General features: G+C 33.0%; 1 protein-coding gene and 1 long non-coding RNA gene across 2 annotated transcripts in view; one reads left to right on the top strand and one right to left on the bottom strand.

The window, feature by feature from the left end:
- The window catches only part of LOC139510901 (uncharacterized), a 66018-nt gene that overhangs the window by 22870 nt on the left and 18612 nt on the right, over positions 1 to 24536 (top strand). The window contains exons 22-26 of the mRNA XM_071297449.1: positions 1530 to 1709; positions 4205 to 4576; positions 5251 to 5457; positions 6259 to 6330; positions 7466 to 7636. Coding sequence (XP_071153550.1) covers positions 1530 to 1709; positions 4205 to 4576; positions 5251 to 5457; positions 6259 to 6330; positions 7466 to 7636 — 1002 coding nt within the window. The remainder of the gene's footprint in view (positions 1 to 1529; positions 1710 to 4204; positions 4577 to 5250; positions 5458 to 6258; positions 6331 to 7465; positions 7637 to 24536) is intronic.
- Positions 10183 to 11469, bottom strand: LOC139512402 (uncharacterized). The gene is made up of 2 exons (XR_011662256.1): positions 10848 to 11469; positions 10183 to 10499 (listed from the first exon to the last, which is right to left on the bottom strand). It is a non-coding gene; the product is annotated as an uncharacterized lncRNA (long non-coding RNA).

Below are 24536 nucleotides of genomic sequence, written 5' to 3'. Positions count from 1 at the left end.
TTATTTCTGATTTTGTTTGTTATAGCTCATATAAGTAAATTTAACAAATGTATTTAATTGAAAGAATTCCAGAAAGATTGCCATTCAATAATATTTCCACTGAAATTGGGCAAAGTTAATTTCGGAAGGTGGTGTGTTTGATTGCTGAACGTTGACAGGGATGGTGCGATAAAACTCTGTTGCTGATTTTCAATACATGAAGTTGTAATAAAAGGTGGTGCTTCATAATTTAATGTTTGATATGACGTCAAGTAGACTGCTGATTTTTATGATTTTTCAATTGTCTAAAATCTGTATGAATATACAAAAGTGTACTCATCTGTGTTGAGAATTTCTTCTTCAATATCCTCTGTATCGATTGCACTTATAATTTGTTGATTTTTATCTTCCAAGAATTTCTTCTTCTGTTCCACACTTTCGAATGTTGCTAAAAGATCTACCTTGGCTAACTCTGCTTTGTTTTTTAAATCATCGATTTTTTTGTAAATGTCTTGTAACTACACTTCTGTGAGCTTTCCTAATCGATTTCAGCTTATTCATATCCATTGGTCACAGCACCAAAATGTCGGGAATACATGAATTAAGTAATAAAATGTTACAAGTTCTAATATGTGTAATCGATCTATAAGAAGCCCAAGTATACAAGTGACACGTCACAAAGTCTTGACGTTACAATATAAGACATAAGTGACTTCCTGTGTTGTGTTCGCGCCATATTTACAACACAGTATGTGACTTCAAACTGGTTTCTTATTGGCTAAAACATGGTGAATCTTTTTTTCTTGAACATTATATTCACTTAGAGGTAAAAAGTTTGAGAGGTTAATATGAGATTTGGAACAGCTAGCATGTAGCAAATAAGCTTTATAATGACAACATGCACATTATTGTTTTTCTTCTCTTTTGATAAATCATTGTATTATCCTCATCAAAAGTCAATAATTGTATAAAAATTACCATTATAAGATCTTTCACATTATAAACCTTAAGGAATGCAACACAGCCATTTGACCCTTTTACCTGATTTTACAATAATTATCTGCAAAACATATACATTTTTTAAATGCGTTGATACTTTTTTTCTGTTATAGTTGCATCAAAGATTTCCCATCGATTTATTTTTTTGTTAAATGGATTTAAGGTGGTACCCAACACTTTCACTAAAATCTATTTGGCTCGTTTAATTTTTCATAAAATTTTGTCAAAGTATTTACTTTGACCCTTTTATGAAAATATAAAAATTTAAAAGATTTTGAACCAACTGTTTTGTCAGAAAAATTACACTGGTTATATAGCAGTTTGACAAACACCAATTTTGATCATTGACAAGCTTAATATTCCTTTTACAACACAACGTAATTAAAACGTTTAGCCGACTTTACAGAGTTATCTCCCTGTAGTGTTAGATACAACCTTATGGTGATGTTGGTTTTACATGAATAAGATAGCAACCAAATCTTCAATTTCAACAACAAAAATTATGTTTTTTTCTCTATTCTTATATAAAGTGTTTTTATATGTCACTTTAGGAGATGCAGCTTGGACAGCATGGAATAACTGGCATGACTGTACCAGAACGTGTGATGGTGGATATAGAGTAAGATATCGTAAATGTACCAATCCACCGGTGAACTACTTTGGATCAAATCGTAGCTGTGAAGACAGTATAGATAACGAATGGGAACAGTGTAATACACATATATGTCTATGTAAGATATTTACTTATTAAATAAAATGAATTAGTGGGGGTGTGTCAATGAGACAGCAACCAAATGATGATTATAATCAAATGACAAATAAATGGCATCATATGGACACATATAGATTCTTGACATTGATACCAGTGGATTACCAGATTTATCCAATCAACATACATGTAGTTAAATTATTAATTTTTAGCTCACCTGGCCCGAAGGGCCAAGTGAGCTTTTCTCATCACTTGGCGTATGTTGTCGTCCGTCGTCGTTAACTTTTACAAAAATCTTCTTCTCTGAAACTACTGGGCCAAATTTAATCAAACAAGGCCAAAATCATTATTAGGGTATCTAGTTTAAAAATTGTGTCCAGTAACCCGGCCAACCAACCAAGATGGCCGCCATGGCTTAAAATAGAACATAGGGGTAAAAAGCAGTTTTTGGCTTATCACTCAAAAACCAAAGCATTTAGAGCAAATCTTACAGGATAAAATTGTTTATCAGGTCAAGATCTATCTGCCCTAAAATTTTCAGATGAATCTGACAACCCGTTGTTGGGTTGCTGCCCCTGAATTGGTAATTTTAAGGAAATTTTTCTGTTTTTGGTTATTATCTTGAATATTATTATAGATAGAGATAAACTGTCAACATCAATAATGTTCAGCAAAGTAAGATTTACAAATAAGTCAACATGACAGAAATGGTCAATTGACCCCTAAGGAGTTATTGTCCTTTATAGTCAATTTTTAACAATTTTCATAAAATTTGTAAATTTTAACTAACATTTTCCACTGAAACTACTGGGCCAAGTTCATTATAGATAGAGATAATTGTAAGCAGGAAGAATGTTCAGTAAAGTAAGATGTACAAACACATCACCATCACCAAAACACAATTTTGTCATGAATCCATCTGCTTCCTTTGTTTAATATTCACATAGACCAAGGTGAGCGACACAGGCTCTTTAGAGCCTCTAGTTATAGTCCCAGCCTGAGGGTTTGACTTTAAAATTATTATTTAACTATCAAGATTGGATAAATCTAATAATCCACATGTTACTATGTAAGAATCTGTTTCTCATAAGAATAATAAATTATTGTTTTTGTTAAACGAAAAAACCCATCAAGTGTATTCCTCTTTCCACAAAGTTGTTGATTTCATCAACACCTGTTAGCATATTTCGATTCATCTAGTGAGCTGATTTGATTTAAAAAAATTATATTTTGCATTCAGAAAGGGTTAGATTGCTACAGAATTAGAGATATGTGGATATTTTATTTAAATATATTATTAATCATGGTTGAAATCGCAGGGCAGTGATTGCATTGCAATTGTATCTGGTAACTATGTACATTGTTTATATCTCCTGCGCCTCTATATCATAACTTTATTCATATTGACCAATCAGGATGCAGCATAGGTACCGTTGATACGTCTGGCATTTCATATAAACCAATCAAGAGCTAGTATTCATATTTCCCGCCTCATTAATTAGCCAATCAGATTTTAAGTAAATTATCATCGTTTGGCATCATTGGCAGTTTCAGCATTCAAAATAATAACTTGCAGCAGCAAACACCTTGTTTAAACTAAGGCTTAAAATTTTTATTCTCATACTTATTAATTATAAGTTTAACAATCGAAAATTATAAGTTTAACAATCGAAAGTGGACAGTCTATACAGTACGATGGAAATCTTACATTTACAGTACTATGTAATGAATTTACGATTCTAACGAAAGTGTGATTTCATCTGTGAAAAAACTTCTTGATAGGAATACAGTGATTAATCCGAGGACTTCAAGATATAAACTCGTGTGGTACAGCGTAATAGTTACCGATGAAACAGTGTAGGTTTGGAGTTCTATTTTGGAGAACCACAGTTTTTATTACACATCATTTATCTTTGATATTCATGCATTACTTACATTTTGTATTTGCCTTAATTCATTTAGCATTATGTTCAATTATTGTATAATTGAAATAATTACATGCATACTTAATAAACTATGGTTAGTTTTCCCAAACCTGTCTTTGTTTAGATATATAACCAACACTGCCTTATGTTCTATTTGGCCGCTGAATCCTTTGGGTGTATCCAAACTTGATTTAGGACGTTATATAAGTCATACCATATCAAGCGTTGGCAGGCAGGCTGAAATGAGGCAGTGTTTAGCACCATTGGCATAGGGGGGAAGGGTGGGTCCCTATTTTCATAACATAAGATTAATATAATTATATAAGCTGTCAAGCTCTCAATCATTCCAAGTAGAATAGAAAATGGAAATGGAGAATGTGTCATGGAGACAACAATCCAACTAACAGAAAACAGTGTAAGCCACCAATGGGTCTTTAACACAGCTGAAAATCCTGCACCCAGAGTTGGCCTTAAGCGGGCTCCTAAACAAATGAGCGACACAGGAAGCCTTTAGATATTTTATTATAGAAAGTATGACTGGCTTGTAAAAATTACTTCTTTGGGTTATTATGTTACATTTTTTTATTTGCAGATAGTAGTGAAACATGTCGAAATGACTACTTTGATCCTACATGTTATATCTATGATACCAACGGTACATTAGCCATTACTAAAAGTAACTTCAGAGATGGCTGTGCATGGGACTATAACACAGAGGATCCATTTCATTGGGTTCTTCCTGTTGTTCAAGCAGATTGTGAGAACCATTTTGATTGTAGTGTATTGGTTAGTGATAATCTGTATCCCTGTTACACTGATGAGTACCAGACGGTCAATGAAACTTATTTGGAATATCACCGCAGTGGTTGGGGATGGCTTTCTTACACAACTACAAAATGGAGATATTACACAACCAGAGTTATTTCAATTTGTGGTGTCTTGAGATGGAGTTATACTTGCTTAAGTGAGTCTTTTTCTTCTTGCTTTGACATTAAAAATGACAACAAATATGAGGGGGGATAGGACCATTATCGGGACTCCGGGATCGGGTGTTTTTAAGCTCGGGATTTCGGGATTGACCCTTTCGGGATCCGGGAATTCTTATTTTCGGATTTCGGGACGTCGGGATTTACTTAATTTAAATTCGGGACCTCGGGATTTCGTGTTTTTAAGCCCGGGATTTCGGGATCAGGACCCCTCCTATCCCCCCTCAAATATATATCTTATATTGGTATAAGCATTGAAATATTTGAGTTTTAATGAAAAAAAACTGATTTGAGATTTAAACTACTTGCTCTCTAAAAAGTTGATTTGATTTTCTTTTACTTGAATCTTATTTGTTGGCACTGTCAAGAGTAATCAATCATAAAAGTTCTCAAGTGTCAATTATTTTTTGTTTTAAGTGAATTATTCTTCAAAACCCTTTAGTAGTACTGTTTGGGAATTAATAAAGACCTGATTGTTTGTATACATAACATTATATTAGATTTCAATTAATGTTTAGATATTTAAAAAAAATATATTTTTAATCAGTCCATGTAATATTTTTACTGAAAAATGACAAAGACATGATTGCAATGGAAAATATTGTAATTTAATCATATTTTTACGTACATAAATTTGATTTTTTCTTCCTAGTTCCTCAATGGACTCAATGGTCTGAGTGGTCAGACTGTTCTCAGACATGTGATAGAGGATTCCAAGAAAGAACACGTATTTGTAAGGATGATACAGAATCTGACACAGAAGATGGGTACATTAACAGATGTGGACAGAGATATGACGAAACCCATACACTGGAGACGAGAGAATGTTTATTACTGGGGAATCATCGTTATTGTACATGTAAGTACTTGTTAAAACTTTCACATACATATACTGCAGTAATTTAATGAGATTAACAAGTTTCAATATCTAAAGGGTGCTTTAGGATAAAAACAGAAAATAGGTATGTCAGTAGTGAATCCAGAACATTTAGAAGGAGGCCCACTGACTGCCATAAGAGGGTGCCTGCTACAGCAATACTTCTATGATTCCCTTTATAATAAATCAAATTTTTCCGATGAAAAAAGGGGGGCATTCCTTGATCTGCCTATGTATGTACAAATTTGGGAAGTGATAAATTAGTAGATTACATTACTTTTCCATTACCATTCCAAATCATTACATGTAAATAAATTCTCTCAAATATTAATCAAATGATATTTGTAGTTAGACATTTTTTTTTATGTTCAAACAAACAAAAAATTCTGAAAGAATTGGTTTCCTTAAAAAAATGTTACCAAAAGTATATTCAAAATCCTGTAAAGGTTTTTAATGCCCCTCCTATGATAGTAGAGGGGCATTATGTTTTCTGGTCTGTCCGTCCTTCTATTTGTTCGTTCGTTCATCTGTTCATCTGTTCATCAGTTCGTCCCGCTTCAGGTTAAAGTCTTTGGTCAAGATAGTTTTAGATAAAGTTGAAGTCCAATCAACTTGAAACTTATTACACATGTTCCCTATGATATGATCTTTCTAATTTTAATGCCAAATTAGAGTTTTTATCCCAATTTAATGGTCCACTAAACATAGAAAATGATAGTGTGAGTGCAGCATCTGTGTACTATGGACACATTCTTTTTTATAATATCTTTCACAAATTAACAGATTGTGAAGACAGAACATTTATTTATGGTGATGAAGTGCCCATGAGAACTGCTGAAAATGATACTGATGAAGGTTAGTGAAACACTTTAAACATTACCAGGTTTTTTTATATTCCTTACTTAATCAAAAATCAAACATTTTTAAATTATCTCTTGTGTAGCTTCATTCTTATCAGTTTACAGTTTTGTTACTCATGATTCCTTTATTTATGAGTGTACATATTTCGTTTCTTTGGTTTGATTGTGGCAAACTAAAGTTAGAAAATGGAAACCACAAAATTAACAATTTTCCCATTTTAAAAGGGGAATAACTCATAAACGGTAAAAGCGATGCCACCCATTACATTCCTCATGAGTACAAATTGTACTATTTGATATTTGATTTCATCATAGTTTTTGCCTTATAATTCTGCATTTGTAATCTTGCTATAACTTGCTGTATATTTTACTATAGAAAAGATATATCCTTATTACTTTCGCCAAATATAACCATGCGTTCCATACTAACATCTAGTAAGACAAGCACTCTGTCAATTGTCTAAACAGAAATACAAATATGCCAAAGTGATTTAATTAGTCAATTGTTCAATATATTTAAAATTGAAGGTTAAAGACCGCTGACAATATGTTTTTTAATATCAGTGTGTTCTGAAATTTTCCTTAAATCTTTCTAACTTGAGATGCTTGAATTAGATGGGTTTTCCTTAAACAAAATTGAGTGAGATTGCAGACATAATATTTTTACTTTGCTTAGGGAAAAAATGATTTTAAGATAACCAATGGTGTTTCAAAATTCAAACAAGAGTGTGTTTCTCTTCCTCAATCTCATTGAAGGTCACTGACAGGAGTTTGATAATCTGTTTATTGCTAATTTGCCTTTGACATCATTGATGTTTAAATTGATAACATCAAGTGCACCATTAGTTTCTGACAATAATTGTCATTCCAAGCCAGTAGCTTGATTTGAAAAATAATAACCAAAAAAAAACAAGGGAAAAATACGCAAAATAGTGATAGAAACAGATTTATGAGGTCTTTCAAACTGTAGGAAGTTTCTCAGGGTTATCCCCTTTGAATAGATTTTAGCTGGGAAAACCCATCATTTTCAAAACTATAGATAATCTTATGTATGCTATTTTAGAAAATGCCAATGTGTTGGACTTTTCCGGATCTAATTATATTTTGAAATATCTGAATTTTTGCTATAGGAAATGCCATAGTGTTGAAGAATGATATAGACATCATAAGATGTTGTGGATTAATTGCCTATTGGGAATTTTTCCCAGTAAATCCTGGAACTTTGAAGTTTATAGTGTGGAGATCTATTGGTGTAGATAACTACTATGAAGTTATAGGAACCAATTCTGTCAATATTTCTGGTAAGTCCTAATAAATCTGGTTATGGTGAAATTCTTGTATGGAGAACTGTTGATTGGCTACTACTAAAGTATAGGACAAACTCTTTAAAAAATGACTGAATTATTTTTTCTGTCCATGAAGAAAAATATCATAAATAATGTAGTACATACTTTAATAACCTGTGTAGCTGGTTATATAAAAGTGTGTATCACCTTTTTGATGTTATTTCAAATAGACGTAACAAAATACTACTGTAACAGTTCCTAAATATAATTAATAATACTAAATTCATTTTTCATGAAGCAAATCATGAAAAGAACATTGATGATGTCACAGTCACATGACAATGTTACTTTTATTAGCTGATAGCCAAAAAGTTCCAGCCAATAAGAAGATGTGTTCGTTTCATCCAAAATTAAATTATTTGTGCTTATATGAAAAAATAAGGGAGGATTTAAATACGAAGTTGGAAATAAAAAAAAACATGGGTGGAAGATGGTCCAATAAAACCAGATTCAAAAGAAAAGATGAACAAACAATACACAGAAATAGTTTGGTTTCTGTTCCACAAGTGTCACCAATCATTGTAAGTTACCATCCACTATGGAACATTTGATGTTTATTGTTTAAAACAAGAAACTATAAGTTCTGTCTCATTCATCTCTTGGAAACACTAAGAGCCCACATTCATGAGCACATTTTAATTGTACTACAGTTTAAATCATGCTAAGTACTGTAGAATCCTAATCAAGCTTTTTTTTTTTAAAAGAGAAAACGTACAGAAATTACATCTGCATAAAATTGTATCAGTAATTGAAATAGGAAATTCTTAAATTGATGAACTATATATAACCGCTTGTTATTTGTTTGAAAGAATTTTCAGAAACTGTCAAGATTAATCTAGGGTTAGCAAAGTAGATATATAATACATTAACTGATATTTGAAAAAGTATTTGTGGCTTCATATATAGTGAACGCGTTCTATTTGAAAAAGAGAAAATCTATTTTATTCTCTTTTTAGTGTGGTTTCAAATTCGGTAAACAAAAAGATTGTCAACGTTTATTGTAAAAAACATCTTTATTTGAAGAAGCGAGGCGATTCAGTTGCTAAAAATTAGTGAAAATTTATCCAGAATTACACCTGATGTTAACTTTATATTCATGCAGCAACAAAGAATGATGAAACTCATTGAAATTTTTCCTCATCTATTATCATAATGAATTTAAAAATAAATGAAAATGGGGAAATATCCCCGGAATAAAATGACCTTTAGTCTGGGGAAATATCCCCAGAAAAAAGACCTTCAGACTGGGGAAATATCCCCACTTTTCTTCAAATATAATTATAAGTTTGAGAAGTATGTGTAAGTAACTGTAATTAACATCATGAATAAAGTGGGGAAATATCCCCAAATTAAATATAACTTTCATTATGGTGATAAAAGAATACGAAATGGGGAAATTTCCCCATTAAATTACAAGTAGTGGGAAAACATCCATACAGGAAGACAACACATACGTGAACACTTAACAATATTGGGGAAATTTCCCCACATGAAAATAATCTTTAAAACAAGCTGTGTAATTGGTCATTTTCTATGTCGAAGAAATAAAAAATATACATGGAATGGGGAAATGTCCCCATTATGTGTATTTATCCATTTCTACAGCATTTTGCAAAGATTTACTTTCCGTCTAAAAATGTCAATCTTGAATATAAAAATGACGAACATTTATCAGGTGAAGCTTGGAAAAGCAGTGTGATTCTCAATGCACTTTTCAACTGATTTTTTTTTATATTGCAAACAAGTCAAGCTAATGAAAATACTGCTTTAAATTCTTTTTGCAAAGTTAGATAGCGGGCCTTAGATTTGAAGGTCATAATTAACACTAACTAATGTACATGTGCAAGACTTTAAATGACTTTGAAACATTCAAATACGAAATAAAAGATGAATCTTGGGGATTCGCACTGTCCAGTGGGAAATAAATATGCATATTCAGGACAAGAACAAGTTAATGTAACATGAAAAATAACTTTACTTTTCACTTGAACCACACGCAGAGTCGGATTTTCAACAAGCTAATTCATAAAGGAGGAGTAAACGATACCAGAGGGACATTCAAACTCATAAATCGAAAGTAAACTAACGCCATGGCTACAAAAGAAAAGACAAACAATAGTGAGTAAGAAACGTCAAAGAAATTAAAACCTACAAGCAACACGCATCCCACCAAAAGCTTGGGGTGATCTCGGCAACTCCGAAAGGGAAGAAAATACTGCTTCACATGTGACAACCGTCACGTTGTTCATAAGATAACAGTCCACCGAAACGGACATAGCATTATCACTTCGAGCCAATCAATCCTTTGATCAAACTCCTTCATGCTGCGTGCTAAGCGGAGAAGCAACAAATACAAATTCTAAAGTCTCCGTTTTCATCCAGCCGGGTTCCAAACTTCGACCTCTCGCACTCGGGGTGATCACGCTACCACGTATTCGTGTATCCATCAAATTAAAGGAAAGTAAACGAGATAGAAATCAATGTTTTTTCAAGAGAAAACATAATTACAAACTGTTTAATGTCAGTACAGCACAAGTAGAAAATTTAAACTCTTGAAAATTACATATTAAAGCATGCACATTATTTTGAATAAAACATAATTGTACTGTTGCTGTTGAAACCATATGTTGTTCAACTGCTAGGTAAAATAGCCACAACAAATATGATACCTCATGTATATAACAAATCAAATCAAAAAAGAAAATGAGTTCTATTAGTTCCTGTATTATAGAATAAAATATCTGTTTCTTTTGACATATATAGCCATATAGATATGAGCTATATATGGTGCGTCTAGTTGTCATGTTCTTCGTATTTCCTGAAAATACATAAAAAAAAAAACAACGATTGATTTCGACCTTAAATGTTGTTAGTTGATGATTAAAGAAAAACAAATAAATATTATAAAGTAGTCAATTACCGATTTCGAGTTGAGTTTGCTTATAAAACGTCCAGATGTTTTGCTCAAATGAAAAATATTTAATTTGAAAAGAAGATAAATATTTAGTTTTCTCAGTGATATTAGCAAGCAAAGACAACGCGTTTGACATTTGATCCGTGAAGAGACATTTCCAGTCATTAATTCCACTTTCAATTTTTTCGATAAATATTTTGTCAAAAACTGGCGTGGATACTTTTGGTACACCCTTTGGCAATTCTACTTCACCTTTATCGTTAAACATGAACATTCCACTTGTTGAAATCTTCCAAGGCCCCGCATGATTGGATTTGTAACACAGTTTAATCTTATTAGATACTTCATCCATTGTAAATCTATAATGTAATGGCTTGATATGTTTCCGTACATCAGCAATAAATGGTTGAAGCCAGTTCCTAATATCGTATTGCCAAATTAAGTTACTTGGATTTGGTAAGAGATCCAAAAGCTCAGGGATTTTTTCTGCGTCATTTCGACGGAGGGAATCTACTATTTTGCTGAAAACCGGCGTCAATATCCTCATGTGTGTGTCCAACATACAGAAAAGAAAGGTGAACCTGCAAAAAAAAATATTTTCATAAAAAATTCTATCAAATTTTATATTGATTTATATTTTAAAACTGTCCGCATTACGATTCTTGTATGTGCATTCTTTTGCTAATTGTTTTGACATTTCTCTGAAGCAATATTGCGACAGTCATGATAGTGGATGTATGTGGAGTATTTATATATTACACTTGATACATTATTTCAGGGACGGTGTTCCATATCATGAATTCAGTTAGTCTAAAAATACGACGGGTGTCCCTCGAGGAGCTGTTAACCGAGTTTTCCGGTGGTATTGGAGTTACTTTATATTATTATGTAATGGTTTGTCTTAGTTGTTTTACTGTTGAATATTGAGATGATTTATTTTAATCGACTTTTCATTATGATTCTCCGTCGGTATATTTTCTCGCTTTATTATATCTTATTCATCATGTTCATTTGGATACAGTTATTCATGTTAATACATAATGATACGACCCTTACTAAAATGGTAGGAGGAATCACCGATCAATTCAGTAGGAACAAGAATGTGTCCTCAGTACACGAATGCCCCACTCGCACTTTATTTTCTATGTTCAGTGGACCGTGACATTGGGATAAAAACTCTAATTTGGCATTAAAATTAGAAAGATTATATCATAGGGAACATGTGTACTAAGATTAAAGTTGATTGGACTTCAACTTCATCAAAAACTACCTTGACCAAAAACTTTAACCTGAAGCGGGACAGACGGACGAACGGACGGACGGACGAACGGACGGACGAACAGACGAACGGACGAACGGACGCACAGACCAGAAAACATAATGCCCCTCTACTATCGTAGGTGGGCATAAAAATACGTGTGTCCATTGTCATGATTGTATTCCCTGAATTTTTTTAGATAGGAATTCTATTATCTAACAGTAGTATGATTACTGTGGGCTATAAGATATCAAATGTCTACCTCTTGACATACTTTCATGTGCACCAGTAACTCGCAAAACGATAAAACATATTTATTTTTGTTTTCCCGCCAGCAGTTGTCCGCTTGAATATACAATACTGGAGGCAACGTTCCACCCTGCAAAAATTATAATTCAAACCTTAAACATGTTATTTTATTTATCTTGCTCATTCATTACTTGATGTGTCAAAACAGGAGTTTGTTGTCCACTAAATAGCTGTAGCTGACTAAAATAATTGCAAGTATATGATACTGCCTTAGCAAGTACAGTATGTCCAATAAACATACACAACAATATGTGTTATTCCTCCCTACCGTGTTGCTTTTAGTTGTTTTGTCATCGTAGTTGTAATGTTTTCCCCCTTCTTGATGTGGTATGGTATATGCTATATTTGTAACATAACCGAATTAAACTTCGATATTAATTATGAAAAGACAAAATATTGGTTGAAATCCATGTTGCTTTTTGTATATCAAGATACATTGTATTAAGAATGTCCCAGACCAGGGGCGGATGCAGGAATTTTCGAAAGGGGGGGGGTGCTAACCCAGGGCACCCAGGGCAAAGGGGGGGGGGGGTGCAAAACATATGTCCCGATACAAATGCATTGATCGGCAAAAATAAAGGGGGGTGCGCACCCCCGGAACCCCCCCCCCCCCCCCCCCCCCCTGGATCCGCCACTGCAGACACCCGCAGAAGTCGACTTAAACACATACGTATGCATGTAAACACATATAAATTTTTCATAGATTTTATATTCAATTATAATGCAAAATATTCTATAAGAATACTAAACCACCGAGGCTGTACCATTTTAGTAGGCTTGACTTCTAACAGATAACAAAAAAAATGATATTTCTTTTTTTATGTCTCTTCATGATTAACCATGAACTTAATATGTAGTTCATCCTTAAAGTGGAAAAGTAAAGATAATCGGTTTAATAGATATTACTATCTAGTAATAGCATAATTTAGTCAGTCATAATGTGAATCTTTTCAGTCAATATAATTATGTATGCACAAAACTGATAATCTGTGTATTGCACTATTTCGGATCATTTCTACTGAGGGCTATTTGAAATTTTCTAGTTTGAATTGTTCTATATTTGCATTGTTGTTTTGTAATATTTATAGCTGATTATGGACATTGATTTTACTCATTGTTGAAGGCTGTGTGGTGATCTATAATTGTAATTTTTGGTGGCATTGATCTCTTGTCACATTCCAGCACTCTGCAATGGTGGTTTCTATAAATTTATCATTTATGATTATGAAATACATGCTTTTCTATTACAAATAAATCAATACAAGTAAAGGCAAAGGCAGAGATAATCGTGTGTAAAATAGCAGAACAAATGTGTCGTCAAATAAAATAATCATTGTAAATGACATTAAAACAATGACATGATTAAACAATTCCTAAATAATTAAATTAACCTATACTGAGCCAAAAAAGTTTAGCAACACTTTTTTTTAAATTTTTTTTTGGTTGTTTCTGGATTTTTTTTTAATAAACATCATTGATATAATCCTTAGTATTACCTGTATTTTTAAGCAGTCGTACTTTTTTCCAGGTGATTGATTTTGCGCCATTTTAGCTTTGCGCGTGTAATTGATGTTTTACCTTCTGTACCTGTACTTTTAAGACGAAATTTAATTTCGTTTTTGCACTAACGTTCAGAAACACACCATTGGTAAGAAAAACACATAAACGTTTGAAAAAATTGCATGGGGCGTCAACCAGGCCTCTTCGAAAATGACCGTCAGATGGCTCTTGGAATGGTTGATGCTTGCATGAGTGTTACTGACGTAGTGGATCGATTTAATGTGCATAAGTCAACAGTTTATAGACTGAAAAACAGTTATCAACAAATTGCAACAGCACTGGATAGGTCAATATGTCGTAGACCAAAAACAACCATCGTCAAGGGAGGAGCGCTACATTCGCTTTACGTCAACACGGGACAAGTTTTTTTGTGGCCACAACAGTAGTGCATTGACTAAGGGCAGCTGCTGGTGTGCCTGCCAATACTTAAGTGATGCCCTGAAAGCATGGTCGAGAAATTGATTTTGAATAACACAATACTCAATTCCGCTTTTTGACCCTCTCGCGCGCCATACAAAAAATATTCTAATGAATATGCGTGTTAAACATACATTTTGCTTCTCACATGTCATAATTCATAAAAACAAATATGTAACCCATAAAAAAACGACAACCACTGAATTACAGGCTCCTGACATGGAACAGGCACATACATACATAATGGGGGGGGGGTAATCATGTTCGCGGGATCATAATCCTCCCCTAACCTGGGACAGTGGTACAACGGTACAACATGAGAATGTATTTTGTGACTTTTCAAAAGTAATCCGTTTTTTCTTCTTTATCCTGTTCACTAGCCCAAATATACTTATTTTATTTTATTAAAGAAAACCGATATGCAATGACTTTGTAAACTATGCTCAACAGCAAAATAAACTGACCATCGCCATATTTTTAGTACATGTCTTAGGCAGCAACCATTTCATTTTCGGGGGGGGGGGGCAAACAATTGATTTTCCCATAAAACGACAAGACAAGACAAACTATTTTATTTTCTCAGTCATAAACGTGTACAATAGTAGCCTTTTTTCTCTCTCGAGCCTTTGAATGTTGATTTTAAGAACGAAACCGTATTAAAGAAAATTGTAGTATGTTTTAGTAAAAAAAAAATATAGGTTGCTGTTGCTTTTTTTAACGCAATTTGTACTTAATAAAAGTATCTCCCATGCCTATCAATTATGCAATAAAAAAAGTATCACGCAAAAAGTACTCGAAAATTCTTTTGAGGCCTATTAGGTCTGAGTAAACTATGTTAATTTTCCTTTTATGACAATGCAGAGTGAACGAAGCATCTAGTAATAAAACATATCGGCTGCACACATCGATCAATTAGATTAATCATAGTTTTAATTTTGAATACCATATTATCTTCATAAAATGTCTGTGCCAAAAAAAAATCGTTTTATAACCCCAGCTTCATAGTGCGTGATTTATGACAACTTGCCGCTGGGTGCGTAAATATTAATACCGATGTGAAGTGCCTACTTCTTAAAGCTTTTATATAAACAAAATAATTAATGCATTTGTACATTTTGATTGGAATAGGTATATTAATATTTCTATCTGTTATTAAAGGATTAACCACGATTATTGAGGGAAATCCTCTCGTTGTGAAAGTAGTTACTATCATGCGTGTTAAGGAATTTTTGATTCTCGGACTATCATTTTTTTCGACATTCGATTTTTATCTCAATATGAACAATTTTGTTTTTAAATCCTGTTATTTTCAATGGGAACCCACAATAATTATTTAAAAAGTTCTTGCCGCCTCCACCTCCACAAAAAATGAATGGTCAATGTCTAATATAAAATCATTAATAAAATGATATCGTAAGTATAATGCTTTAAGTTTACTCGGGGGTGGAGAGCGGGCACTTACTATGCAATGAGTGACAATAGTGGAATAGGTTAAAATTTCTTGCTACATGATATATAATAGTTGATAAATTCAGATATCAATTATGGGTTCATATTATCACTTGCTTGATAATATCAGAAGTATCTGAAACAAATCAGATGCCAGTATTTATTTTTAATGCGGTTAAACCACAGTCGACTTGTAAATGCATTAGCTATTTGTCAAACTAATTAATCTCTATTATTCTAATGTAGTATTTCCACTGATGCTAGTCATAGATGCTATAAATCCGATTATTTTGACATTTGCACCTACATTTGTAATTACCATATCCAAAGGTTTGTATACATGAAACACTATACCATTGATCAGTGGCAGATCCAGAATTTTTCACAAGCCGGGGCCCACTGACTGCCTAAGAGGGGCCGCTCCGGTCCTGTTTCAGTAATTCCCTATATCATAATCAACCAAATTTAGCATCAGTAGTCAGAGCTCATGTTTTGTCTGTTATTGTGTATATATAAGCCGACCCTAAACAAAATTTACTTACTTAGTACTTACTTTTCTTAATCTTACGTATACATGTATATGGGTTATATTTAGTTTTTAAAGATCATTAAAACCGAATATTTTTTTTTTTGTTTCGATTTGTTTTGTTGTAATAATTCACTACGTCAATTGATAAAAAGCATCAATATAAATACAAACATGTTTAACCCCGCCGCATTTTTGCGCCTGTCCCAAGTCAGGAGCCTCTGGCCTTTGTTAGTCTTGTATTATTTTAATTTTAGTTTCTTGTGTACAATTTGGAAATTAGTATGGCGTTCATTATCACTGAACTAGCATATATTTGTTTAGGGGCCAGCTGAAGGACGCCTCCGGGTGCGGTAATTTCTCGCTACATTAAAGACCTGTTGGTGACCTTCTGCTGTTGTTTTTTTGTTTGGTCGGGTAGTTGTCTCTTTGACACATTCCCCATTTCCATTCTCAATTTTATTTCACATATTTAGACGTTATAATAACCCCTATCTAATAATTTCACTTTGACATTAGTTACATCGTTTATTGATTTGTTATGGCCACTTATATTTCTTATTTGCCGTATTGCTTCACCTATAATAAATCCTCGGAATACATGCTGTGATTGACAGCTACTTTTGTATTTCTGTGTGTATAGATATAATAATTAGTTTCTTTAAAATGTATTTCAAGGTCAAGAATGCCAGGTGTTGTAAATTATCAATTTTTACAGCGGATGAGGGCATTCCGGTGTATTGCTATCGCCTAGATTTCCATTACGTAATATTCGTTTTGGTTTTTTGAACCGATCTATAAACATGATGAAGACATCATCAAGTGCAAACTTATATTCCTTATCGCTTGTTAAAAATCCATTACTCATCACATACTTTTTTTGAAAAGATAAATTAATAATATTGAAATGTTTTGTTATACGTATAAACATTTAGTGAAAAATCATTCAAAATAAATATGCACACGCATGCGGTAGAATATCTCAAGAACGTTTGCAATCTTAAGCAACGATAACTCAACCATGCACTAGCACTGCACTATTATTAATATAGAAGAATAGAATGATATACAATGAAAATACACGTAACTGTAATATACAAGTATTAATATACTATATAACAATAATATACCTGAGTAACTATACGGATTTGTATCACGTACTTCAATATAATAGTCATTACGGTGAGAATGAATTCCCTGTCATTAATTTATCTACGCACGAACTTGTCCAAGAAAAAAATTATATCTGCACATAAAACCTCATTTTCAGGTATAGATATGGGGTTTTTTCTGAGACAAGTGCTTCTCAGACCATTCACAAGAACTTGCGGTCATCCGATTTTCAGTATTTCAGTACTTTGGTTTCATTCTTCGAACAGAACCCTGCATAACTGGATAATTTTAGGTCAAGGGAAAACGTTACGTAGCCCTAAGCAATAAACCATACAGGCCTCATTTCGTAGCATATTATGTTGAAGTAGATTTCATATTATAACTTAAATATTTTAGTTAAATACAATGACGATGATGGCGGCCTAAGGCTCTTCGCGGTTTTATTTTGTATTTGTTTTTGTGCAGTAGTGTTATGTTCAATTGAACTAACATATATTGTATACTGAGCATGTTTGGTGAGAATATAAAAAAGAAGATGTGGTATGATTACCAATGACACAACTATCCACAAAATACCAAAATGACACAAACATTAACAACTATAGGTCACCGTACGGCCTTCAACAATGAACAAAGCCCATACCGCATAGTCAGCTATAAAAGGCCCCGATAAGACAATGTAAAACAATTCAAACGAGAAAACTAACGGCCTTATTTATGTCAAAAAATTAATGAAAACAAATATGTAACACATAAACAAACGACAACCACTGAATTACAGGCTCCTGACTTGGGACAGGCACACACATAAATAATGTGGCGGGGTTAAACATGTTAGTCATGTTAGTAACTCCGGAAATAATTATACTGAATCTGATCGTTCATGTAAATCATGAAACAAGACATTGAGGAATTAGCAGATGGGAATTTGTTGGGATAAACTTCAGATTTTGCGGTCATTAGTTATCTCGTACATTACTTAATAACTATCATGCAATCGTTGGTCATTTTATTTTCTCATGAGGATTGATTACTACACAAATTGTCTGTTCACTACTGCATGGCTATGTAAATATTTCTAAATTAATAAACTATGGCATGAGAAATAAATCATACATGCAGAATACTTGCAGTTTTAATAAGTTAAATATTGTTTCTAGATAAACATTGTGGTCAAATCTATAGAGACAAATAAACTTATGACGCTTGAAAATAAAAAAAAATCGCAAAGGCTTTAACGGAATAGTGATTTCTGCTGTCATTTTGAAAGCGTAATGTTGACTGTAAAATTAAATCCATGCATTTATCTGTAAAATACCGAATTACCAAAAGGATCAAACCATTTCTGTATTTACTATTTCATGACTTTGGAGATTATAGTTTATCAAAGTAGCATTATATACCATGGAGTTTACAAAAGTATAATGTTAAAAAAAATTACCTAAACTTACTAAAAACGTATAATGTGTTATTTGTTCTTATTAATTTTGTTCACTATTTCTCCTTGAACAAACTAAAAGCACGAAAAGAGGCTTATAAAGATAGAAATATATATATTGTATTCAAATATTTATTATTCAACAAAAATTTAGAGTCCTGAGGGGCCTGGTTTTCGAAAGTATCATAAGATATGTCATAAGATATATCTTAGGACATATTATTTTCTAATATTTTAAGTAATGATTAAAAAGTGATAAATATAAAAATTAAAATGAAAAGTATGAACATATTAATATTTACGAATATTTTATTTCTTTCATATAATGGACATGAAATTTTATATAAAAAGGAATTGATATTTGACTTGAAAATTTGTTAAAAATTAGTTTGTGATAAATAATAAACTTGAACTTCGTTTTCGTGTATAATCATACTTTTTTTAAATGTGAATACTTTTTAGATTCGGTACATCGAGTACCCGCTTATCGAAATGCCCGTGCACATACGTTGATATAGTTCTATCAGAGACATATATATGTCTCTGGTTCTATTAACTATACTAGGAACTAAGTAATATGTATATGTATTATACAAAACCATGACTATTAGAAAAGAATTCAAAATTATATGTCGCAGGAGATTCAAATTTTAGTTCACGTAGTTGAGAAAAATAAAATCCTTGCTATTAAGCTAACTGAGATACATTTTTTTGTACACAACAAATATTTGTATTGCAATTAACATGAAATTAAACATGAAAAGTAATTAAAATTTTAGTTTACAATCATAAGACCATCATAAGTCATGTCGCGAGGGGTCTTAAGTTTACCACAAAAGTTATGACAATTCGTAACTTAGGACACTTTCGAAAACATATCTTACGACTATGACATGTCATAAGACCATCATAAGACATGTCTTAGTCATAAGATACTTTCGAAAACCAGGCCCCTGACTCACTAAATTTTGAGGTAAATCATGACTGAAAACTGTAACAATAGCCTTTTATTGAATTATCAATTGTTTAGCAATAAGGTCTTTAAGTTAGTCTAAATATGTATATCAATTAAAAAAAAAATTCAGATTGTAGTTTGGTCATGAAACTACGGTGGCTACGGTGGCAGAATGCGGCCATGAAAGAAAAAAAAATTATGTTGTTCCCTCAAGATACTATGTCGTTCCCTCAAGATACTATGTCGTTCCCACAAGATAGTTATCTCGTTCCCTCAAGATACTATGTCGTTCCCACAAGATAGTTATCTCGTTCCCTCAAGATAGTTATCTCGTTCCCTCAAGATACTATGTCGTTCCCTCAAGATAGTTATCTCGTTCCCTCAAGATAATTATCTCGTTCCCTCAAGATATTATGTCGTTCCCTCAAGATGTTATGTTGTTCCCTCAAGATACTATGTCGTTCCCTCAAAATGCTATGTCGTTCCCACAAGATAGTTATCTCGTTCCCTCAAGATAGTTATCTCGTTCCCTCAAGATAAATATCTCGTTCCCTCAAGATACTATGTCGTTTCCTCAAGATAATTATCTCGTTCCCTCAAGATACTATGCCTATGTCGTGCCCTCAAGATGTTATGTTGTTCCCTCAAGATACTATGTCGTTCCCTCAAGATGATATGTCGTGCCCACAAGATAGTTATCTCGTTCCCTCAAGATACTATGTCGTTCCCTCAAGATAGTTATCTCGTTCCCTCAAGATACTATGTCGTTCCCTCAAGATAGTTATCTCGTTCCCTCAACATAGCAATACAATTATATTGATTTATTCTTTATTTTCAACTTCGAAACGGTGGAGTAAAGACGTGGAGTTACTTCCAATTCACTTTTTAATCAAATGCGGAACAATGCAAGAACGAGAAATTTAGACCACCGACACGAAACACGGAAAATAAATAAGGGGAAATACGAAGCACGCACATCGAACCAAACACGAGAAAACGAGAAATAAAACACCAAATCACGAAAACACGTAAAATGAAAAGGCCGAAAACGTTGCACGAAAATAACCCTTTACCACCCTCTTAGAAAATAAAATTAAAAATGAGCCACAAAATGTTTTATCATCTCCTATTCATGGATTTCTAATACATTAACCTAACTGTTTGTGTTGTGCATGTGCATATGTATGTAATCAGTATCTTCCTTAGATTTAATTTTCAAATGTTAAAAGGGTGAAAAATAATTCCTTTTCTGTGTATCCATGGCAACATTCTGCATTTATTTACCATAAAATATTGCAAAAAGGGGGTAAACATGCATGTCACATATCCCCCCCCAAAAAAAAATTTGGATCAAACTAGAATTCCAATGCCTTTGAGTGATACCTTTTTAGAAACAGTTTTCATAAATCTTCCTAATGATCAAATAAAAAATGGGTGTCTTTCGCCTAATTTTTTCGAAAAATCTAATCACAAAGTTCGTGCGACAAAAAGTTGGAAAAAAACATTACAAAAATTGCCGGACCAATGTATGGTATGGACATACAAATACGGACTGTCATACAGAAAACAGCCTATATTACATACATTATATGATCTTGATGTTCATATAAACCCAATACGAAGGCTATTTTAATACTCAGCTATCCAAAAATGAATTTTATTGCACACTAGCTCTTATATTTGAAAAATCCTCAGGGGCCAAAATGCGAAACTACACATCTAACTGTGGAGTGCTACTTTTACTGGGACTCCGGGATCGGGTGTTTTTAGGCTCGGGATTTCGGGATTGACCCTTTCGGATCCGGGAATTCTTTTTTTCGGATTACGGGACGTCGGGATTTACTCTATTTAAATTCGGGATTTCGAGAGTTCGTGTTTTTAAGCCCGGGATTTCTGGATCAGGACCCCTCCTATCCCCTCTCAGTTATTCTCTTTAAATACAGAATTATTATATCATTATTATTATGCAAATATTCTACTTTTGGGATCTGGCCACGTCTACAGTTCCGCTTCGAAGGGCGAAATGAATCATATATTAATACAATTTTAAAATCTTGAGGGAACGAGATAACTATCTTGAGAGAACAACATAGTATCTTGAGGGAACGACATAGCATCTTGAGGGAACAACATAACATCTTGAGGGAACGACATAGTATCTTGAGGGAACGAGATAACTATCTTGAGGGAACAACATAACATCTTGAGGGAACGACATAGTATCTTGAGGGAACGAGATAACTATCTTGAGGGAACAACATAACATCTTGAGGGAACGACATAGTATCTTGAGGGAACGAGATAACTATCTTGAGGGAACGACATAGTATCTTGAGGGAACGAGATAACTATCTTGTGGGAACAACATAGCATCTTGAGGGAACGACATAGTATCTTGAGGGAACAACATAATTTTTTTTTCTTTCATGGCCGCATTCTGCCACCGTAGGTGGCAGAATGCGAACATGAAAGAAAAAAAAATATGTTGTTCCCTCATGATACTGTGTCGTTCCTTCAAGATGATATGTCCTTCCCACAAGATAGCTATCTCGTTCCCTCAAGATGCTATGTCGTTCACTTAAGATACTATGTCGTTCCCACAAGATAGTTATCTCCTTCCCTCAAGATAATATGTCGTTTCCTCAAGATATTATGTCGTTCCCTCAAGATACTATGTCGTTCCTTCAAGATGTTATGTTGTTCCCTCAAGATGCTATGTCGTTTCCTCAAGATACTATGTTGTTCCCTCAAGATGTTATGTCGTTCCCTCAAGATACTATGTCGTTCCTTCAAGATGTTATGTTGTTCCCTCAAGATGCTATGTCGTTCCCTCAAGATACTATGTTGTTCCCTCAAGATGTTATGTCGTTCCCTCAAGTTATTATGTCGTTTCCTCAAAATACTATGTTGTTCCCTCAACATAGTTTTAACATTGTATTGATATTGCTATGTTGAGGGAACGAGATAACTATCTTGAGGGAACAACATAGCATCTTGAGGGAACGACATATCATCTTGAGGGGAAAACATCGTTTCTTGAGGGAAAGACATAATATCTTGAGGGAACGACATGATCTCTTGAGGGAACGACATATCATCTTGAGGGAACAAGATGACTATCTTGGGGGAACAACATAACATCTTGAGGGAACGACATATCATCTTTAGGAAACGACATATTTATCTTGTGGGAACAACATAGTATCTTGAGGGAACGATTTGAAAGATCGTCGAGTCCAGTTCGTAAAATGTATGCATTTGTTTTTTGAATGAAGTAAAGCGTTTCCAACGAGTTTTTAAATCTAAATTATTTTTAAACAATCTATAGCTCCATTCGATCATATTTTTCATCTCGATATCCCTTAATTTTTTTCAATATATATATTTTCAAAATACAGAAAAGAAGATTAAGTTTTGTTGAATCGACCATGAGTATAGTATGTGATATTTTTTTCTCATTGTTAAAGACCTACGGGTAGCCTGTAAATCCTTACGACCGCTTTATTGTAATGCTTTTGCGCCACTTTGCACACAATACAGTGATTTGTTATGTTAAATCTACGCAAAAAAAATACAAACCCAACAACATTTAACTTAGAATAACTATTTTATAACACTAATTTTAAAAAAACGTGCATACATAAAAGTAATAGTTATGAAAAAAAAATATGTCGACATATATTTATTCTTTACATGTAATATCTTCATCAGTCGTTCTGTTCATTTTTTTTTAAATACTGTGCCATGTCACACATCAGATCTAGACCAATTACTATAAAACATACCAAAAAGTAATTATGCTGTTTTACCATGATACTGTATAGATAAAATTTCTCTGAAAAAAGTTTAATACCGTAAATATTAGTTAGTTTTCTTACGCTTTTGTTTTGTATGTGTTTGATAGCTAGCACAGTATTACATGTATTATGCATTATACTAGATGGTTGTTTAATGGAAAGAGTTTTAAAGTCGAAAATAGTAAACCACTCATATATACACTAGCTTTCATTCATTTTATAACACGGATATCATTTAATATTAAACGTTTCCGGGCAGTTGAAGAATCAAACCACATGGGATCTTTCTTGTGTAGCTGAATAAAGGAGTGGTGTAGTGCATACACCTTTCAGATGATGTAAAATGTAAAACTATTACATCTATGGTAAAACCAATTGACAAGTCGATTACTAGTTATTGTATTGATATATGTCAGAGATAATATAGTTTCTAATGAACGAACGAATCATTGTAAATGTAAAATTACTGATCTTTATCTGCGATGAAAACTCAAGTTAAAGCTTGTAGTAAAAATTATAACAACAATACCACATCTCGCGTCTGAGACAGTAAACATATTTTGACACAAACACAAGCTATTTTATCGTAATCATAAATAAACAATTATGTATACTAGTATACAAAAATCTGGAAAACCAGATAGGTTCATTATACATGCACCTAAACTGGCCATTCGTTAAAGAGCGGAACAAATGAATACCATGTAATACTCTATGCTTATTCGTATTTATACATTAATTCATAAAAATCGTTTGTAAGTGAGTAAAACGTTTTTTAAGCGTCTTAGGATGTTTATTCATGTTGTTTTTATGATTTTTGCAAGATATTCGGAATCCTCTGGGTTTTTTTTTATGTACTTTCCCAAAATATTTTGCCCGCTAACCCCTACTTTTATATATTTTCATAATGTTATTACACAAAGTTCTATTTAAAAATCTAATAAAATCCTTGTTATTTTTTTAAAAGTTTTTGTAAGAAAAAAGGTGCAAATGTTAAATGTATGAAAAATATAGAGAGAATGATTTCCCGCCAAATTTTCAATGCCTTTTTTTTTTTATATTAGTTCACGGATGATTTTGGCAGTCTAATTGTTTTACCTTTATTCCTCCTTTATTCAT

Source organism: Mytilus edulis, chromosome 2 (genome assembly GCF_963676685.1).
Source record: "Mytilus edulis chromosome 2, xbMytEdul2.2, whole genome shotgun sequence".
NCBI lineage: Eukaryota > Metazoa > Mollusca > Bivalvia > Mytilida > Mytilidae > Mytilus > Mytilus edulis.
This window is presented reverse-complemented; position numbering and strand designations above follow the sequence as displayed.